Raw genomic sequence first — 20,886 nt, 5'->3', positions numbered from 1 at the left:
TGATTGTGATCATTATGCTATATTTAATAGAATGATCTTGCTTTTAGGAAACAAAAACTTAGGTAGGTATACTGAGAGGAAAAATAAAGCAAATGTTATCAAATATTAATATTTGGGTAATCTGGGTAATGGCTATTCTGGAATTTTTTATATCACTCTTGCAACTTTTTAAAACAATCTTAAATTAGGTCGAGATAAAAAAGAAAATAACCATGATAATCTAATTCAGTTTTAAAATAATCTCATTTCTGATGTTAATTTTTAAATGCAAAGCACTGACTTAACGCACATAAAACCTTCCTTCCCCTTACAACTGGCTGTTGTGAAAGAGAAGTAAACACAGAAAACCAGCACTGTGCTTTAATTTTACAAATTTACTACACAATCCAACTTCATTAGAAGAAAGGCCAAAGGTCAATTCCAACTGCCTATAACCAATGAGGAGCTAGGTTGAGCCCATATTAAACCTATTTTGCTTACAGAGGTTTCTTCTTTCTTCTTTTTTTTTTTTTAACAGAAGATCAGTTTAGTATACATTAAGTAAAGATTTCAACAGTTTGCACCCCCATAGAAACACAAAGTGAAATATACTGTTTGAGTACTCGTTATAGCATTAAATCTCAATGTACAGCACATTAAGGACAGAGATCCTACATGAGGAGTAAGTGCACAGTGACTCCTATTGTTGACTTTACAAATTGACACTCCTGTTTATGGCATCAGTAATCTCCCTATGCACCAGTCATGAGTTTCCAAGGCTATGGAAGCCCCTTGAGTTCTCTTATCTTGTTTAGACAAGGTCATAGTCAAAGTGGAGGTTCTCTCCTCCCTTCAGAGAAAGGTACCTCCTTCTTTGAAGACCTGTTCTTTCCACTGGGATCTCACTCACAGAGATCTTTCATTTAGGTTTGGTTTTTTTTTTTTTGCCAGAGTGTCTTGGCTTTCCATGCCTGATATACTCTCATGGGCTTTTCAGCCAGATCGGAATGCCTTTAGGGCTGATTCTGAGGCCAGAGTGCTGTTTAGGACATCCACCATTCTATGAGTCTGCTGAGTATCTCGCTTCTCATGTTGGATCACTCTCCCCTTTATTTATTCTATCGGTTACAGAGGTTTCTAAGAATTCTTAAGATTATTTCCTGGCCGGCACCGCGGCTCAATAGGCTAATCCTCTGCCTGCGGCGCCGGCACACCAGGTTCTAGTCCCGGTCAGGGCGCTGGATTCTTTCCCGGTTGCCCCTCTTCCAGGCAAGCTCTCTGCTGTGGCCCGGGAGGGCAGTGGAGGATGGCCCAAGTGCTTGGGCCCTGCACCTGCATGGAAGACCAGGAGAAACACCTGGCTCCTGGCTTCATATCAGCACGGTGCGCCAGCCATTAGAGGGTGAACCAACGGTAAAGTCAGACCTTTCTCTCTGTCTCTCTCACTGTCCACTCTGCCTGTCAAAAAAAATTATTTTCAAGGTAAAGTTAAATTGACTATCCAAACTATGAAAGTATTTTATGTAGTACTTTCAGTGTTGCAAATATTTTTCAATGATGATAAAATCTGAGTTATTTTTCCCTTAGAGAAATGAACACTCCTCACAAATCTTCCTTAGAAACTAAGGAAGACATTTTATACACATGCATGGAGTTTTGTTGCCAATAGGAAATGGATTTACAAAGAAGAAAATACCACTAGTTGCTTACCATTTAATTCAGCACATATGCTTTCATTTGTTTCAAGTGAAATAGGAACCTTGAGGAAGAACATTAACACATTTAGCCACTCACACACACTGTGTTCTCTGATTCTGGCCAAGCAATGCACATGCACTCTAAAAGCATGGGGTTTAACTATAACAATTCTAAAAATGGTACTTTTGGATTTTTCCATTTAGGTTATTATTTTTAAACTCCATATACAGGAATTTCACTTCTATCTGTGATAGACTAATAGATAAAAATTAGGCAAAATAAGTAAAATGCTTACAGGCACTGGATCACAAGGATGCACAGGGCAGTGATCTGTGAAAGACAGGAAGGAAAAAATGAGCCCTGTGTCCAGTGTGCCACCTATAGAATTTTCAGGACCATAGACCAGAAGTCTCCCCAAGCTGAAAAGACAGATTTGAATATTCAGGGACACCAAGGCAGCTGGAGTTCCCAGGGCAAATTACCAAGAGAAGATAGCTGCAGCAAGAAACCTCTGGAGCTCTGCAGAAAATTTCTGCTTAGTCTTCAGTGGAGCACTGATCAGAACACGTGCACAGGAAAAGTACCCGAGGCAGGGAAAAAAAAATCAATAGAAAGGAATAACGATTACCAAAGTTCATAAAAGGATGCTAAAAAAAATTCACAGCCAGAGACTGAAGAAATCCTGTAATAATGGGTAACAGCCACATATTCAGAAGGATATTGACTGATGAATAGGGGCCAGTTAATATTGCATTAAAGAATACTCAGGTGTCACCTAGCAAAGCTTAACAGCAGGCCTGGGGGCTGACGTTGTGGTGCAGAGTTTGCTCCACTTCTGATCCAGCTCCCTGCTAATGAGCCTGTGAAAGCAGAGGAAGATGGTCCAAGTGGGCCACCCATGTGGGAGACCTGGATGGTCCCCACTTCGGTCTGGCTCAGTCCCTGCCGCTGTATCCATTTGGGAAGTGAACCAGCAGATGGAAGATCTCTCTCTCTTTCTCTCTCTCTCTGTAACTCTGGCCTTTTAAATAAATAAATAAATCATTGGAAAAAAAAAAAGAAAGAAAAGAAAAAGAAAAAAGAGGCCTTGCTGCGTTGCCTGCAGCCAGGTTCATGTCTTAACTGCTCCTCTTCCAATCCAGCTCTCTGCTTATGGCCTGGGAAGGCAGTAGAAAATGGCTCAAGTGCTTGGGCCCCTACACCCTGGTGGGAGACCAGGAGGAAGTTCCTGGCTCCTGGCTTCAGAAAGGCTCAGCTCCATTGTTGCAGCCATTTGGGGAGTGAATGAGTGGGTGGAAGACCTTTCCCTCTGTTTCTCCCTCTCTCAGTCTGTAACTCTACCTCTCAAATAAATAAATAAAAATCTTTTTTTTTTATTTTAGAAAAAAAGGCCTTAAAGGATTAAACCGTATCTGAGTTATTTAACTGTGTCCTACAACAAAGATCAAAAGTGTTTAAGGGTATAGAAAGAAAATCCAATTTCAAACAACATCTGACATACAATGTCTGACATCCAAACGAAAGTTAGCAGGCACATAAAGAAAGAAGAAAATACAACCTGCAATAAAAAACAGGCACAAAAACAACACAGACGACAGGATTTGTGAACAAGGACTTTACATCTGTTATATACAAAACACTGCTAAAGGAAATTAAAGACATAAGTCAATGGAAAGAAATCCTATGTTTAACACATAGGGAGACAATATTGTTAAGATGTACATACAAACCAATCTGCAGATTCAGTGCAAACCCTGTCAAAATCCCAATGGCAATTTTTACATATATAGAAAAAACTTTGCTAAAATTCATATGGACTCTAAAGACCACATTGAAGGTGGGCCTTTAGCTTACACAACCTACAAAAATTAACTAGATATGGAGTAAAGACTTAAATGCAAGACCTAGAATTACAAAACTCTGACAAGAGAAAAACAGGGAAAAAAGTTTCATGACACTGGACTTGATAGCAATTTCTTGGGATGACACTAAAAGTATAGGCAACAAAAGTAAAAAACAGACAAACAGGACTGTGTCAAACTTAAACATCTTTGTGCACCAAAGGACATAGCTGAGAGAAAAGGCAAGCTACAGGAGGGGAGAAAATATGTGCAAATCATATATTAGATAAGGGGTTAATAACCCGAATATAAAAGACTCCTGCTACTTAAAAATAAAAACCTGATTTTAAAATAGGCAGATCTTGACCTCTTTCTCATTCTCTCTCTCATGTGTGTGTGTGTAAATAAATAAATACATCTTTAAGACAAAAAAAAACAAAAACAGGAGCAGCCATTTGGCCCAGTGGTTAAGTTACATCCTGTATCACAGAACCTGGGTTTGAGCCCCAGCTCCACCCTCTATCCCCAGCTTCCTGCTAATGTGCACCGAGACAGCACAGGTGTTGACTCAATGGCTGGGTTCCTGCTACCTGCACAGGAGACCTGGACTGAGTTTCAGGCTCCTGGCTTCAGCTTGGCCCAGTTCTGGCTGTTGCAGGCATCTGAGCAGTAAACCAGTGGACAGGAGCTTTCTGTCTCTTGCTCTCTCTCAAATAAATAAATATATTTAAAAAGACATAAAGGCAGAAAATAACAAATATTGGAGACCAGGAAGAACCTGTAACTCTTCTGCACTGTTGGTGGAATTGTAAAATGGTGAAATCACTTTGGAAAATAGTATGGAGATTTCTCAAAAACCTAAAAATAAAACTACCATCTCAACCGCATTACTGGGTATATGTCTAGAAGCATTGAAAGTGGAGTCTGAGAGAGATCTGCACAGCTATATTCCCAGTAGTGTGATATTGTGTAATTCACAACAGCCAGGAAATGGAAGCAACCCAAATGTTCACTGCAGATGAACAAACATGCAGTATACACATACAATAAAATATTATTCAGCCTTAAAAAGGAAGGAAATCCTGCCACATGCCACAAACATGGATGAACCTCGAGGATATTACACTAACTGAAATAAGCCAAGTATAAAAAGACAAATACTCTATGATCCCACTGATATATGTAATATAGTATGAAAAGTATTTGGCTCAACTCATGCAGGCATTTAAGTCCCTAAGCTACGGATTGATTGTACTGGGTGATGACTTGATTCAATTATGAAATCTGAAGGTAGGCCCTTGCGAAGTGTTTGAGTTAGGGTGCAGCTCTCATGATCAAATCATGGTATCTCTGTAAGAAGAGATCACCTGGACCTGAGTAAGTGGGCTCCCTATCTCTCTGCTTCCTGGCTCATCATCTGATCCTTCTTCTGCAGACTTTCTGCCATCCAGTGCCCACATCAGACACCACATCAACACAGCCACCTGAACTCGTACTGTGCACCTCCAGAACTGTGAGGAAAAATAAACCTTTTTTTTTTTTTTTTTTTAATTTGACAGACAGACAGTGAGAGAAAGAGAGAAAGGTCTTCCTTCCGTTGGTTCACCCCCAAATGGCCACTACAGCTGGTGATCCGAAGCCAGGAGCCGGGTGCTCCCTCCTGGTCTCCCATGCAGGTGCAGGGCCCAAGCACTTAAGCCATCCTCCACTGCCTTCCCAGGCCACAGCAGAGAGCTGGACTGGAAGAGGAGCAACCAGGACTAGAACCTGGCACCCAGATGGGATGCTGGTGCCACAGGCAGAGGATTAACCAAATGAGCCATGGTGCTGGCCCCAACCTTTTTCTTTATAAATTAGTTTCTCCCAGGTATTTAGGTTATAATGACAAAAAGCTGACTAATACAATGAGGCACCTGGAATAGACAAAGTCTTAGAAACAAAGCTGAAAGGTGATGACCTAGGTCTGGGGTAGAGAGGAGGGAATAAAAGTTATGTTTTAATGATTACAGAGTTTGATAATTGCAAAATAAAGTTCTGAAGATTTGTTTTATAAAATGTGACTATACTTAACACTACAGCACTACATACTTAAAAATGGTTAAGATGGTAAATTTTGTATTATATATTTTTACCACAATTTATAAAATAGCTATTATAAATTCCATATATTCAAGAAAGTAGAGGAAAGCTTATAAATGTTAAAGAGAAACACGAAAGACATAAAGACTCAACCTTTTACAGATGAGAACTGCATTGTCTGATAAAAATATACTGTATGAGATTAACAGTAGATTAGAAACTGGCACAAGAAAAGGCCAGTAACTTGAAGACACAACAATAAACATTATTCAAAATAGAAATAGGAAGAGGGGGGAAAAAGACTTCTAAAAGGAAAGAAACAGGACCAGTTAGCTGTGGGACAATGTCAAACGTGTAACTGGAACACCAGAGGAGAGTAGGACAGAAAAACTAGAAGAGGTAATGCTCTAAACTTTCCTAAGTTTAATGAAAATGGTAACTCCACAAATCCAAGAGGCTCAACAAACCTCAAGCATAAGAAACATTAAGAAAACTACACAAAAGCACATCATATTGAATGTACCTAAAGTCAGTGGTAAAGAAAAAAATCTTAAAACTAGCCAGAGGAAAAAGACACTTTATATACACAGAAACAGTAGATTTTGTGTCCCCAAAAAAGTAAATGAGAAAATAGGAGAACAGTACCTTTAAAGTCCTGAAAGGAAAAAACTGTCAACATGGAATTCTATCCTAGCAAAAATATATTTCAAAAATGAAGTCAAAGAGGTTTTTCAGATATTTAAAGCTGAAAGAACTCATCAGCAGTTCAGCACTATAATAAATGATAAAGAAGTCCTTTAGGCAGAAGGAAAATAATGTCAAATGGAACACTTTTTTTTTAAGATTTATTTATTTGAAAGTCAGAGTTACAGAGAGAGAGAGAGAGAGAAAGAATGGTCTTCCATCCAATGGTTCACTCCTCAGTTGGCCACAACGGCCAGAGCTGCACCAATCTAAAGCCAGGAGCCAGGAGCTTCTTCTGGGTCTCCCACATGGGTGCTGGGGCCCAAGGACTTGGGCCATCTTCTACAGCTATCCCAGGACACAGCAGAGAGCTGGATTGGAAATGGAGCAGCCAGGACTTGAACCGGCACCCATATGGGATGCCAACACTTCAGACCAGGGTGTTAACCTGCTGCGCCACAGCCTGGGCCCAAATGGGACATTTTATCTACTAAAAGGACTGAAGACAATGGCAAACATGTACATAACTTTTAAGAACACCCTTTTTTTCCTAAAAATTTGCTTTAAATCCCTTTAAAGCTAAAAAATCAACAACATATTGTGATTTATAACAGATATAGGATTAAAGTATATGATAACGGCACAAATTTTGAGAAAGGGGAAATAGAAGTATAGTGTTATACGGTTCTTATTAAAAAACCCAAAAGCAGACTAAAGAGGTATACTAGCCCTATAAATAAATAGAACTATAGATAATAAGTCCCAAAGAATATAAAACAGAGTAATTAAAAATACTCAAGGGATCAGGCATTTAAAGTAGCAGTTAAGATACCCATGTCCCACATTGGAGTATCTTGAGTTCAACTCCAGGCTCCAGCTGCTAACTCCAGCTTCCAGCCCATGCAGACCCTGGGAAGCAGGTGATGGCTCAAATCATTGGATTACTGTAACCCATGTGGAAGACCTGGATTGTGCTCCCAGTTCCTAGGTCCAAGGTTTGGTTCTGGCCCAGTCCCAGCCATTATAAACATTGAGAGAGTGAACCACTAGATGGGAGTTCCTGCTCTCACGCTCGCTCTCTCACTCTCTCTCACTGTCTGTCCCTCCATCTTGTAAATAAACAAACGAAAATATTCAAAATAGTCCAAAGGAAAGCAAAAAAGACAATAAAAAACAAATCACAAGATAATAGATTTAAATCCAACAGCTATCAGTAATCCACATTAAACACAAACAGACTAAATTCAAAAGGCAGAGATTAAGAAAACTGGATTTAAAAAAGACCAAAAAATATGCTGTCTACCAGAAACTCACTTTAGGTAAAGACACACGAATAGACACAAAGCAAAAGACTAGGAAAATATATACCATGCTAATATGAACCCAAAAAGTGCTGGAATAGCCACCCAAAGTAAATTTCAGAGAAAAACATACTACCAGGGATAAAGAGGGTAAATTTACAATGATAAAAGGATTCCATTCATCCAAAAATCACAAAACCCTAAATTACATATGCAAATACTTTTAAAAGTTCAAGGAAGGAGCTGGTATCATAGTGTAGCAGGTTAATCCAAACACCTCCAACACCGGCATTCCATATGAAGGCTGGTTTGAGACTCAGGTGCTCCATTTCCAATCCAGTTCCCTAATGGCCTGGGAAAGGAGAAGAAGGATGGCCCAAGTACCTGGGCCCCTGTCATCAAATGAGAGCCCTGCTTGGATGGAGTTCTGGGCTTCTGGCCTATGTCCTGGCCCAATACCAGCAGATACTTTGGCCATTTGAAGAGTTAATCAGTGAAGGCCCCAGCTGCTCCACTTCCAATCCAGCTCCCTGCTATGCCCTGGAAAAGGAGTGGAAGATAGTCCAAGTGCTTGGGCCGCTGCACCCATGTGGGAGATCCAGAAGAAGCTCCTGGCTCCTGGCATTGGGTCGGCACATTGCAGCCATCTGGGGAATGAACCAGTGGATGGAAGTCTTCTCTCTCACTCTCTCTGCCTCTGACTCCCTGTAACTCTGCCTTGCCAATAAATAAATAAATCTTAAAAAAGAAAAGGTTTGTTCCTACTGTATTAAAAAAAAAGTGAATCAGTGGTTGGAAGTGCTAATTTTTTCTCTCTTCCTCTCTCTTTCTATAACTCTGTCTTTCAAAGAAATAAATCTTAAAAGTTCAAGTTTATTTTGGTATAAAAAGTTGTTGAACTGCACGAATAGCTTTTTATAATACACATTTTTCATTAACTTTCTGAAAACCCTTCATATATATGGATTCCAAAGATTGTTTCACAACAAAATAAACTTGTTTTTCTGTCCCGTTTTCCATGAACTTCTTCAAGTACTTCATATGTGTATCTGGGAACAGAATTTCAAAATCCAAGGCTCCTTCAAAAAGTTCATGAAAAATGCACATTATCTTTTAATTCCATTTCCACAAACTTTTTGAAGCCTCCTCATATGTGAAGCAAAAGCTGACAGAACTGCATGGAGAAATCAGCAAGTTCATAATTATATGTTTTTCAATATCCTTCTCTCAAAACGTGATAATCATAAACAAGTAGGCAGTCAATCAATAAAGACACAGAAGACTTAACAATCAAATCAACCAACTTTAGCTTAACTGGCACAGAACACTCCACCCAACGTTATTTTCAAGGACACATGAATCATTTACTAAGACAGACCATATTCTGGGCCATAAACCAAAACTCAATAAAATTTAGATGATTCAAATCCTACAAACTATGTTGTGTAACCACAATGAAATTAACTTAGAAACCAGTAACTAAAAAAATCCCCAAATATTTGGAAACTCACGCACATACTTCCCTATAACCAATGAGAGTCTAAGGATTCTGAAACTAAATGAAAATGAAAACATAACACATAAAAACTCTTGGCGTGGGGTGGGCATTTGACTTGAAGTTAAGATGCCTAAATCCCATATCATAGGGCATGAGTTCAGGTCCCAGCTCCAGCTCCCAATTCCAGCTTCTTGCTAACAAACCCAGGGAGATAGTTGTGATGGCTCCTGTCACCCACACCAGACTTCCTGTGTTTGGCTTGGCCCAGCCCCATTTCAGGCATGTGAGGAATGAACCAGTGGAAGCACTGGCTTTCTGGCTCTCTCTTTTTCTCTCTCTGCCTTTCAAATTAAACAAACAAACAAAAACAACAACAACAATAATAACAAAAAACCTCCTGGGATACAGTCATAACACTACTAATTTCATAGTATTAAACACTGATTTAAAAGAGAATAAAAGTTTCAAATTAATGAGCTAAGCTTCTACCTTAAGATTCTAGCCAATCAGGTCAAATAAAATGTCAAGTAAACAGTAAAAAGGGGAATAGTAAAGACAAAAAAATAGCAAACAATGAAATTGAGTACACAAAATTATATAAGTAAAAAATATATATAAATATATAAATATTAAGATATAAATATAAGCCAAAAGCTGGTTAATAAAATAGATAAACCTCTAGACAGAGTGAACAGGAGGAAAAAAAGAGTAAAGATAGACAATATTAGTTAGGAATGAGAGCAGGGACATTACTATAGATCTGACATTAAAAAAGGTAAGTAAACATTATGAACAATTTTATTCCAATGACTATAACAATTTAAAAGAACAAATCTTTTCAAAGACGTGAACTATCAAGGCCCACTCAAGAATAAATTAACTGAATAACCCTTTATCTATTAAAGGAATTCACTTTGTAGTTAAAATCTTTCCCCCAGAGAAAACTTCGGGCCTACATATGCAAGTCATTTAGTACTGTCTAAAGTTTAAGCTCCAAGGAGGGAAGCAGGTGTTGCAGAGCAGTGATGAAATCACCACTTGGGATGTCCTGCATCCCTTATCAGACTACTCATTCAAGCACCTACAACTCCACTTCCAACCCAGCTTCCAGATAACGTGCTGGGGAATGCAGCAGCTGATAGCCTAAGAATTTCAGTCCCTGGGGCCAGCTGCAGCCAGCTGTAGGGGGTGAAGCCTCTGCCTGTGATGTTGCCTTCTGATCCTGCTCCCTGTTATTGGCCAGGGAAAAGCAGCCTACGATGGCCCAAGTGCTTGGACCCATGCCATTCAATGTGGGAGACCCGGATGAAACCCGTAGGAGCACTTGGGGAGCAAACCAGCAGATGGAAGATCTCTCTCTTTACTCCCTCTCTGTCACTTTTTCAAATAAATAAATCTTTACAATAAAAGGATATACAGAGAGCTCAAATATTTATTAACTATCATGTGCAGGCACTAAGCACATATTGTTAATACTTCAGCAAAAACCCTCTGAAAGGAAGCTGTGTGAAGAAATGATTATAGGGGCCGGCACTGTGGTGTAGCAGGTAAAGCTGCCGCCTGCAGTGCCAGCATCCCATATGGGCACTGGTTTGAGTTCCAGCTGCTCCACTTCCCAACCGGCTCCCTGATAATGTGCCTAGGAAAGCAGTGGAAGATGGCCCAAGTCCCTGGGCCCCTGCACCCATGTTGGAGACCCGGAGGAAGCTCCTGGCTCCTAGCTTCAGATCGGTTCAGTTTTGTTGTGGCCATTAGGGGAAGTGAAGCAGCAGATATAAGATCTCTCTGCCTCTGCCTTTCAAATAAATAAATAAATCTTTTAAAAATAAGAAAAAAGAGAAATGATTACAATGAGGCTAAATTTAAAGTAAGGAAAATAACAATTTAGGGAAAATCATGAGAGCCTGAACTAAGTGAGCGGCAATGGATTGTTTTTCTTTTTCATTGTGGGATGGGATAGGGCATAACTGGGCGATAGATAACTAGTAGAGAGAATGACCAGACCCAGTGACTGGTTAGACATGGGGAGAAAAAGAATAAGGACACATCATGATTTTTGGCTTGCATGCTAGAAAACCCACTTATCAGGATTGGGAATACAAGAGGAAAACTATTGGGAACAAGAATATGTATTTATTTTTCAACATATGATATGTTTATACATTCAGCACCCAAAAGATATATACAAGTAGGCAATGGGATACGCGCAATGAACACTTAAGAATCTGTATAAATTTGCCTGCTCTATCTCCCAAGGATTACTTGTAATTAAAGCTTTCACTATAACTCGACAATTTTTTTAAAGATTTATTTTATTTATTTGAAAGAGTTACAGAGAGAGAGAGACAGAGAGAGAGGTCTTCCATCTGCTGGTTCACTCCCCAGATGGCCGCAATGGCCGGAGCTGCACCAATCTGAAGCCAGGAGCCAGGAGCTTCCTCTGTGTCCCTGACGTGGGTGCAGGGGCCTAAGGACTTGAGCCATCTTCCACTGCTTTCCCAGGCCACAGCAGAGAGCCGGATCGGAATAGGAGCAGCCAGGATTAGAATCGGCACCCATATGGGATGCCGACGCTTCAGGCCACAGCTCTAACCTGCTATGCCACAGCCCCGGCCCCTATAACCATCAGAAGATGGTTAAGAGATTTGAGAAAATGAATCCCTTTCTCATACCCTTAATTCACCACACTGGGACCCAATTTCAATGTTAACTTTTCCTCAGGAAAAAAACCGATAATAAGAAAGCATTTGCCCTTCTTTTATATGTGGCTATAATGATTCTTTATTGAACCCAGCCTGTTAGCTATTTATCATTATTGTCTCCTTGTAAAGTGTTTTTTGCTTGTTTGCCATTTTCTGATTTTCCTCATTTTATTGAAGAGCTGCATATAAAAAAGAAGACCTGTTCAACATAGGCCAATATTTGCAGTAACCATTTTTTTAAGCAAGTCTTACAGGCAAAGAACTGTCAGGTACTTGACACACATTATTTCATTTAATTCTTAAAATTTAGCAAAGAAATATCTTTTTATGAAAACTGAACCTCAAAAAAAATCACTGAGTCTAAAGTCACACAAGTAGTTGATGGCAGAATTGAGACTCTAACTGTGTAACAAAACTTGCGTTTTGGCTTTCTGTAAGAAACCCCATACTGAATGTTTCACTAAGGTACTACCATTTGTACAACAAATACAAGTGCTGACTGCAAGGTCTTCAAAATTTCTAAAGATAACGTTTTAGCAGCCCCTTTCCTTACTGAAACTGGAAAGCTGCATACTATGCACTTTTTTTTTTTTTTACTTCCTTTCATTAAATGTTAAATTGAAGCATGTTATGATTATTATCAGGTAGTGGTTCAGCCACAGCTATTTCCTGCCCTAGTTCCTGTTCCTTGCTCAGGGTGAAGTCCTCCATATTTTCTTTCCTACTGCTTTAAAACTACCTGTTCTATTAAGCAGTCAGTCGTTCTCATCTGAAAACTCACCTCTATATTGGGTGTCACTTCAGCAATCTGACTGAGCCTAACAAACTGAAACACACACACAGCTTTCCTAAATGTCAATTAATATTTCCAACTTAGTCATAGGCTTCTGGTCATCAAGGGATGCTCCACATTGGTAAATTCAATTGTGAGCATTTCCAGTTCTGTTTTAAGCTGAGACAGAAGCATGGGATTTTTTCCCCTCAGATTTGCAAGGACAGTCCGGAATTAAAACACATTTCCCACTGCCACATCCCAAGTTGGAGTTAAGAAAAGACTGTCAGGGGCTGGCGCTGTGGTATAGTGGGTAAAGCTGCTGCCTGCAGTACCAGCATCCCATATGGGTGCCGGTTTGGGTGCCGGCTGCTCCACTTCCAATCCAGCTCTCTGCTGTGGCCTGGGAAAGCAGAAGATGGTGCAAGTCCTTGGGCCCCTGCACCCATGTGGGAGACCCAGAGGAAGACGGGCACAGCTCTAGCAGTTGCGGCCAACTGGGGAGTGAACTCTCTCTCACTCTGCCTCTCCTCTCTGTGTAACTCTTTCAAATAAATAAATAAATCTTAAAAAAAAAAAAAAAAAGTCTGTCAGTGAGCACTGTGACACAGCAATTAAGATGCTGCTTGGGACAATTGCAACCCCTATTAGAGTGTCTTGGCTGCAGTCCCTGCTCCACTGTGGATCCAGCTTCCTGCTAAAGTGTACGGGGTAGGGGTGGTGATGGGGAGGAAGCAGGTGATAGCTCAAGTACTTTGGTTCCTGCCACGCACATGGAAGACCTGGATGCAGTTCCGAGCTCCTGGCTTCAGCCTGGCCCAGCCCCAACCAGCTGATGGAAAATCTCTCTCACAGCCTATTTCTGTCTGTCTCCCTTTAAACAAACAGATTAAAAAAAAAAACACATACACACAGAAAAAAAGAGCAGAATATAGGGAAAGGGGAGTTTCCGATATTGACTCTGTGGAAACAGACGAGGTAAAGGGGTCAAAGGGTAGAAGAAGCACAATGACAGGTAACTCTAAATCTCTTCCACAAATCAAATGCCAATGCCTCCAGGAATGTTTGTCAGTCTGCTTTTACAGCTTACAATGAAATCTCTCAATGAAACAATTGCTTAGCTGGACACATTTGGAAATAAAGATTTTTTAATGGCACTAGGAAAATGTTGGAAAGTAAAAAAAATTTTTTGAAAGTAATAATGGAAAATGGTCGAGGTTTTCCTACAGTTTTATTATTTAAGCATGTAATGTCCAACCACCAAAATTGGGTAATATTCACTTTGCCCAGCCACATCTATATACAATTACCATTTAAGGTTGGCCTTTGCAAACACTTTTTATAGAAAGCTCTTACGATCCCCTTAACAATCCATATTCCTGTAAGAAGACTCTGCCTTCCCCTGCTCTGTGCCAAATGCCCTCCTTCCCCTTCTATCGAAACCACCTTTGAGCCTTCAGGGCTTGAGCGGTAACTCCACTCCTAAACCTCTCAGCCCAGTGCCACCTGAAATTATTTGCTCCTTCTTATTTACTCAGTGTTTACTATGTGCCAGCACTTTATTTTATTTAATGCTTACTGTCCCCTTGGAGCCTTATCCTCTCCATTAAACAAATAAGAAACTGATGCTAAAAGACATTTGGTATCATGTTCAAGTCACAAAACCCAACAGGAATTCACTCTTGTCTTCCGTAATTCTTTGAATTCTCTTTCCATTAAACTATAGTTTCTATGCTTATATCATATACTGTGTTATCATCATTTGTTCAAATGACACTTCCCAAAGTCAAGGAAGGTGACTCCATTCCCACATCTTCAACAACACTCAGTGGTACCTAGTACACTATGACCCCAAAGTGTTACTAGATACAAGTCTGGATTCAGTTTATGGCTTTGCAGCATTATTTTCCACTGATTAGTCTCCTATTAAGTCTTTCAGAAGCCAATTTTACTGGGGTAATAAACCACAGTGGCTTTGGACTTAGATGGCATGGATGTGAACCCGCCTCCATGAATTATTATTAGCATTGAAATCTCGAACAAATGAGTTAACCTAAGACTTGATTAACTCATCTATAAAATATTGTGGGCAACAATCACAGTACTTCCACCTCATAGGATTATAAAGATTAAATGAGATAATTCATAAGCAGTCCAACTATTTTTTGATCCTCAATTTTTCCACATGCCACCCTAAATTCTCTCTGACTCAGTCCAACAAAGCCTTTTTTCATTACAAATTTCTTGTTATTTTGCGTTAAATGGACGAGCCAAAAAGGCTCATGACTTTAAAATTGCTCAGACTACCTCCTTTATTTTTAGAACCAACTATCCAGTGCCAATTTGGGCTCACAAATAGTTCACTCTTGGAGGTTTCATTGTGCAAGAGTGAACCCACTGCGAGCTACACTTGATTTACACGTTGCATTTTCATGCTCTACTATCAAGTGGTGAAAACTAGAACGCAGACACTGCCCGCCTCACTCACATCTAAAAATCCTATCTGACGCACACGGACAACTGTAACCTGGGTGGGAGGCAGGCTATTTCCAGAGCACAAAATTTTCCAGGAATTCCCTTGTTTCTGGTTCCAGACATGGCTCATTCTCCCCAGACTCCCACATTCCTTTCCTCCGGAGTCTGGAGGCTGAGCTACTACAATTGACAAGACAGACCCGTTTCCCTTACACTTAGCAGTCTGTACTCCAAATCCAAGTCAGGATTTAAAATCTGCATGCCACTTTATGGCTCTTTAGACTAAAGTACAGTTTCCACATTCTCAGAATTCCTCTTCTAATACTAAAAAACTGTTTGAAAAAAAGTCCAGTTTTGCAGACAACACATTGTACAAAAATATCTAAAAACAGAATCAAACATTAAGTATATAAGCAAAGTCTCAGAAGAAGGAAAAAAGGAAAGCAACGCCTAAAAATGTTTGGCAAAAGCTTACCAAAAACTAGAAAACCGCAGCATCACACATAAAGTATAATCTCTAAGCAGAAGACACCAAGAACAAAGACAGCAAGTGTAAGTTACAAAATATTTAATACACGCACCATGAATTTAGAAGTCCTTGGGCATGTAAAGCACATGACTGAGATACATAAAATTTTCCAGATTCTTTATTTCCCTGGGTAGTCTATGTTCCTACAAAGCAGTTCCTGGTTATTCCCAGGCTAAAGACAAGCAGAGTGACAGATCAGTGGCAGAATGATGCCTGAAGTTAGCACAAGGAGCTGCCGAGTTGGAAAGCCACGACTCGAAGGAACAATACAGAACCCTAGCCGTCAAGGATCGGGCGGACAAGAAAGGTGAAGCGTGCTGACGGACCAGGGTATTGTTTGCAGCCGGGAAACACCCCCGGGGCCCGCGCGTCCAAAGTCAGCACCCGCTCGGCAGTCGGCAGCGGGATGGGCAAACTCCAGGGTGGCGGGCGCAGCGGGTGCAGGGCTGCGACCCTCCCTCACAGCCCGCGCCCCGCGCGCGCCCCCGCCTGCTAGCCCCGACGCCCGCGCACGCCCTCCGGGACGCGAAGGGCCCCCCAGCCCCGCGCCGAGCGAAGGAAGCGAGGGAGAGGGGCCTGCCCGAGGGGCGGCTTCGGCCCGTCACCGCCGAGGATCGAGCCCCGTGCGGGCTCCGCAGAAGCGAAGCTGAGCCTCCGCCACCCGCCAAAAGATGCGAGGCGGCCGCGGGGGAGCCGGGCCCGCAGGTGCCGGACGCTGCCAAGGAAGTCACCGGCGGCGGAGGGCGACGCGCGGGCGGCGGAGGGCGACGCGCCGGCTCCAGAGCGCCCACCTCCATCCCACCGGCGGCTCGCCTCCCTCATCCGGCTCCATCCTCGGGATTCCGTCCGAACCCTGCGATCGCCACACCACGGCCCGGCCCGCCCAGGCGCGGAGGGGATGCCGCTCTTACCGTAGAAGCGGGCGCCGCACCGCTAGGAGGCGGCTGGAGTGCGCGCGGGAGACACCGAGGCGAGCGCCGCCACCGCCGCGGGAGCCTGAGGTGCTACAACGAGGCTGCGAGCGGGCGCGCGGCTTCCAGAGCGTCGCCCCACCCCCTCTCCCGCAGGATTTTGCGCTGGAGCCTGCAGTCCCCGCGCTCTGGCGGGGAGGGCGCGTGGAGAGGCGGGGCTCCTCCGCAGGGGGCGGGGCTGAGCACTGTCTGCTCTGATTGGCATCTGTGCGCCCAATGGGACCACGGAGACACTAGGCTGAGCTTAGACTGACTTTCCTGCTACCCTGTAGCAGTAGAGGAGGCGGGCCCCAAGGGTTCTCTTACTGCCGCCTTTCTGTCGAAACTGAATGAGAGGAAAGGTCGGTTGGTTTTTCACTGGCGGCCAAGTCGTCCAATTACCGCAGGGAAAGCGGCTTCTGTACCTAGATTGGCGTCCTCCCCGCCTTCTAGGGTAGGCCCAGGGGCGGTGAGAACCAGCCCCGGATATGGGCGTGGCCTCGAGGTAGCATTCGGCGAGCTTCTACCGTGGTGGTTTATAGAGGCGGAACTGAATCTTATTCTTAATTATCATGTGACGGGTTCAGGATTTCATGGGGGGGAAAGCGTGGAAAAGGACAAGAATCCAAGCTGGCGCCCTTCCTCATCTTCGCGGCCCTCTCCGCTCTCCGACCGGCGGTGCTGCCAGGTGAGTCCGGAGCTCGGCCCTGGCCCGCAGGGCGCCGCGGCGCTGTCCCCCTCACCCCCCACCCCGCTGCCTCTGTGGGCGGCCGACCCCCCGGCCCGTCACACTCCCAGCCTTGCCCATCACCAGGGCGTCCGTGTGCCTCGCGCGGTAAGGTCCACCGTGGACCGGGCCCACAGCACGCTCTGGGGTGGGGTAAGAGTTCCGAGAGGGGTGGGAGTCCCGACCGGGCGGCGGGGGCAGGCCAAGGGCAGGCATAGTGGAGGAGCGTCCTGGAGTGCCCAGGACAGGTAAGGATGAGTGCGTCGGCCCGGGCGGCTGCAGCGCGGGCCCTCCGGAAGCGACTCGTTTGCTGGCTCGTGAGGGAGAACCGGCCTTCGGGGTGGGGCGAGTCCCTGGGCAGTGGCTAGAGAAGGGAAGTGGGCGTGGGAAGCGCCAAGCGCGGATCCCTGGAGTCCGCACCCCACCGAGACCAAGCCGCAGCTGATGTTGAGGGTATTTTCATGCAAGTGCATCACAGAACTCTGCGGCATCCCACATTGTCATGCCTGTAGCCACAGCAAGATTATGTCCTTTGCATTTTTTTTCACCACTAAAGTACCTCTGGTGAGTGCAACCATCCTTTCTATGACCGGTTGCTGCTAGGTCCTCCATGAGAAAAAAATGAAGCTTGTCTCATCCCATCACAGATGGAAAAGTTGTTCAAGCGAGGGTATTCTGGCAGACCTTTTCTTGAAAGTTCACAAAAGCGACCAGATAAGTTGGAGATCAGGATTACATAAATTCACAGGATGAAATCGGACCACAGTTGTTAATGTGGCACAAACACCTCCACCTCTCCTTTGCAAATTCAAACCCACATGCCAACATGGCAGCCTCTGGCCAGGAAAGGGGACCAGCGCAGAAACTGCCTTTCCCAGAGAGCAAAAGCACTTTTGCGTAAAGCATCTACCAACTAAGTAAACAAACTCAATGCAACTAGATTGGATATAAGGGGAAAGAGGTGAGTTAGGAGACTCATACCTAACTATTGAAACAAAACAGATGTGTACTCCTGCACTGTTATAGCCGCCTACTATGTAATGTAGTAGAGATGTTGCAAAATACATCAAACTTAGCACTAACATGTAATTGATGGAACACACTAGCCAGGGTATTTTGTTCCTGTAGCCAGTTTCCTCATCTTTTCTTTTTCCTTATCTTCTTGCATCTTTATTTCTACTCCTGCCATCCACCTTTTTGAGGTCCTGTCCCTACCACCCTCTGATCTTTGGCTCTTCCTGTCAAGGATACTGTCTTTAGGTTAGCATTCCTCAGTGTTTTCTAGTCTAATTGTACTCAGATTTCTCCTTTCCTGAAAATTTCTTCCTGTCTCTTTTCTCAGTCTTATCTCTCATCTTTCATTTCATCCAAGTGTCTGAAAAGAATAAAATGTTCTCCGCTGTTCCCATTTTATCTTCTGTTAACTCCTTGTGCAACTGCATGCAGTCTGCCTTCTGATTTCCCAGGAACGTGAATGTAGAGGCATACTGTAAACTTCCATGTGAAGATTAAATGTAAATGTTCATACCGAGCTAATGCATCCTCAGATTCCGAGTTTTTAAGAACTTAGTCATGATAGCATTAAAAAAATCATAAAAAAGCAAAACAGAAAATATTCTGGAAAAGAAAATAGTGAGTATGTACTAGCCCTTCTAGATATTAAGACATACAGCAGAGCAACAAATAGTCATATAGTGTTACTGCAAAACATTTATAGATGAGTGAGACAGAATAGTTATAAGAAGTAACACCAACTATAGCATAGTTTAGCATCTAATAAGCACAAACATCCTTAAGGTTTTGAATGGTCTATTTTTGAGAGAAAATACCTGAGAATTTAAAAGTTCAACATCCATAGATTATTTGAAGATATAAGGTTATCAGTGCCTTTTAGATTAGTTAGCTTGATGACTTCTGTACGGTGTTAATTCTGCTTGATGTTCTTGCAATTTTTATTAACCATTCCCTCCTTATAAAACTCGCTTGGCTTGGCTTGGATTACTACCTCCTTTTTCACTAGTTGATTTTCAGTGCTTTTCATGAGGCCCCCTTGCAAATGTTTAGGGAGGGGAAGAACATCCCTGAGGTACAGAAATAAAGCCTTGAATGCCAGAACTTGAGTAAGAGCTTCAGAAAGGAACGGGATGTTCCTTGAGATATTTTGAATACAGTTTATACCCAGTGGACATACCAAAACTTTTATTACACTTAGCCATGTGTCATAGGGAATAATGGATATGATGTTGTCAGTGGTTGGTATGAGTTTTTGAAAGGATGAATGGTAGAATGTTTTCAAAATCAGGAAGTCTGTGGGCGGGAAAGGGCTAACTAGGAATAGAACTAGCGTTTTTTTCTTTCTGGTATCAAAACAATCGACTTTCTCTCCTTTTCTTAGGGTGTATTTCCCTTTTTTCGACCCTGCAACAGCCTCTTTAAACTGTTTAAATGAGAATGTCCTTGGCTCAGAGAGTACTACTCACCTGGCTTTTCACATTACTCTTCTTGATCATGTTGGTGTTGAAACTGGATGAGAAAGCACCTTGGAACTGGTTCCTCATATTTATTCCAGTCTGGATATTTGACACAATCCTCCTTGTCATGCTGATTGTGAAAATGGCTGGGCGGTGTAAGTCTGGCTTTGACCCTCGACATGGATCACACAATATTAAAAAAAAAGCATGGTACCTCATTGCAATGTTACTTAAATTAGCCTTCTGCCTTGCACTCTGTGCTAAACTGGAACAGTTTACTACCATGAATCTGTCCTATGTCTTCATTCCTTTGTGGGCCTTATTGGCTGGGGCTTTAACAGAACTTGGATATAACGTCTTTTTTGTGAGAGACTGACTTCTGAGTACATCATCTCGTTTCTGTTGCTGTCCAACAAGCTATCATTAAAGTGTTCTGAATCTTTGCAAGCTTCAAGGATACCAGAGAACTATGGGGAAGTATCACACGTAGTTTTACCCTGCTTCCATAAGTCGAGATTGGTGAATGATGGACTCCTGGTCAATCCAAAGCTTGATTATTCAGTGTTGGAATTGTTGCTGTCCTTCTATCCCTATGTAAATAAAGTTTGATTTGGACCTCATTTTTCTACACGACTCTTGAATAAATAATCTATTGTATGTGGTCGGTATTTTAAGTCAATAATACAGTATTAAATCTACATATTTGGATTTTTAGATCGTGGTCTGTTATGACCAAAGTAAATGACTATTTGTGCTTCTAAATTTTGAAGGAAAACAATGTATAGTTATTGAAATAGTTCAGGGTACCGCTTCACGTTTACATTCAGAAAGAGTCTTGAGTTTGACAGACTTTTAACCTAGGCCAAGTTCACTGTTAGGTCTGCCCTCTGTTTGAGACAAATTAGTAGAGGTGGTATGTTAAAGCAGCAGAAGCTTACCTCTTCCTTATATTCTAGTTCAGTAAGGAGAGGCCCAGTCTGTGCCCTTGTCCTGAGATTTCAGGGAATTCGCACCCCTGTCACTGGTACAAGTGTCTTGGTTTGAGAGATCACGTGGTCACCCTACTAACGTACTTAACCAATCCCAGTGAAGCACAGGTGGCAGTACTTAAAAACACTCAGAGACTGAAGTGTATAACCTTAAAGCAAAATGGTTGTTCTTGCCCTGTACAACTCTCACT

At 42.5% G+C, this 20,886-nt stretch overlaps 2 protein-coding genes across 8 annotated transcripts in view; one reads left to right on the top strand and one right to left on the bottom strand.

Annotated features, from left to right (window-relative positions):
• PHTF2 (putative homeodomain transcription factor 2) overlaps window positions 1-16,609 on the bottom strand; it is a 133,023-nt gene extending 116,414 nt beyond the window's left edge. For 6 of the 7 annotated variants that reach the window (XR_011387393.1, XM_002712019.5, XM_051849727.2 and 3 more), the window contains exon 1: window positions 16,470-16,609. The gene's annotated coding sequence lies outside the window, so the exon portion shown is untranslated. Of the gene's footprint in view, window positions 1-1,972; window positions 2,008-16,469 lie in introns of all 7 variants that reach the window. The other variant, XM_051849726.2, reaches the window with a different exon arrangement.
• A 383-nt stretch (window positions 16,610-16,992) lies between these two features.
• TMEM60 (transmembrane protein 60) lies at window positions 16,993-20,326 on the top strand. The gene is made up of 2 exons (XM_008258309.4): window positions 16,993-17,196; window positions 19,631-20,326. The coding sequence occupies exon 2, from the start codon at window positions 19,681-19,683 to the stop codon at window positions 20,080-20,082; it is 402 nt and encodes a 133-aa protein (XP_008256531.1). The 5' UTR covers window positions 16,993-17,196; window positions 19,631-19,680; the 3' UTR covers window positions 20,083-20,326.
• The last annotated feature ends 560 nt before the right edge of the window (window positions 20,327-20,886 follow it).

The sequence above is a fragment of the Oryctolagus cuniculus genome, chromosome 3 (genome assembly GCF_964237555.1).
Source record: "Oryctolagus cuniculus chromosome 3, mOryCun1.1, whole genome shotgun sequence".
NCBI lineage: Eukaryota > Metazoa > Chordata > Mammalia > Lagomorpha > Leporidae > Oryctolagus > Oryctolagus cuniculus.
Note: the sequence above shows the minus strand (reverse complement) of the source record. Positions and strands in the feature narration are given on the sequence as shown.

Coding starts and splice junctions, on each gene's coding strand:
- TMEM60 (XM_008258309.4), top strand. CDS start 19,681: ATGAGAATGTCCTTGGCTCAGAGAGTACTACTCACCTGGCTTTTCACA.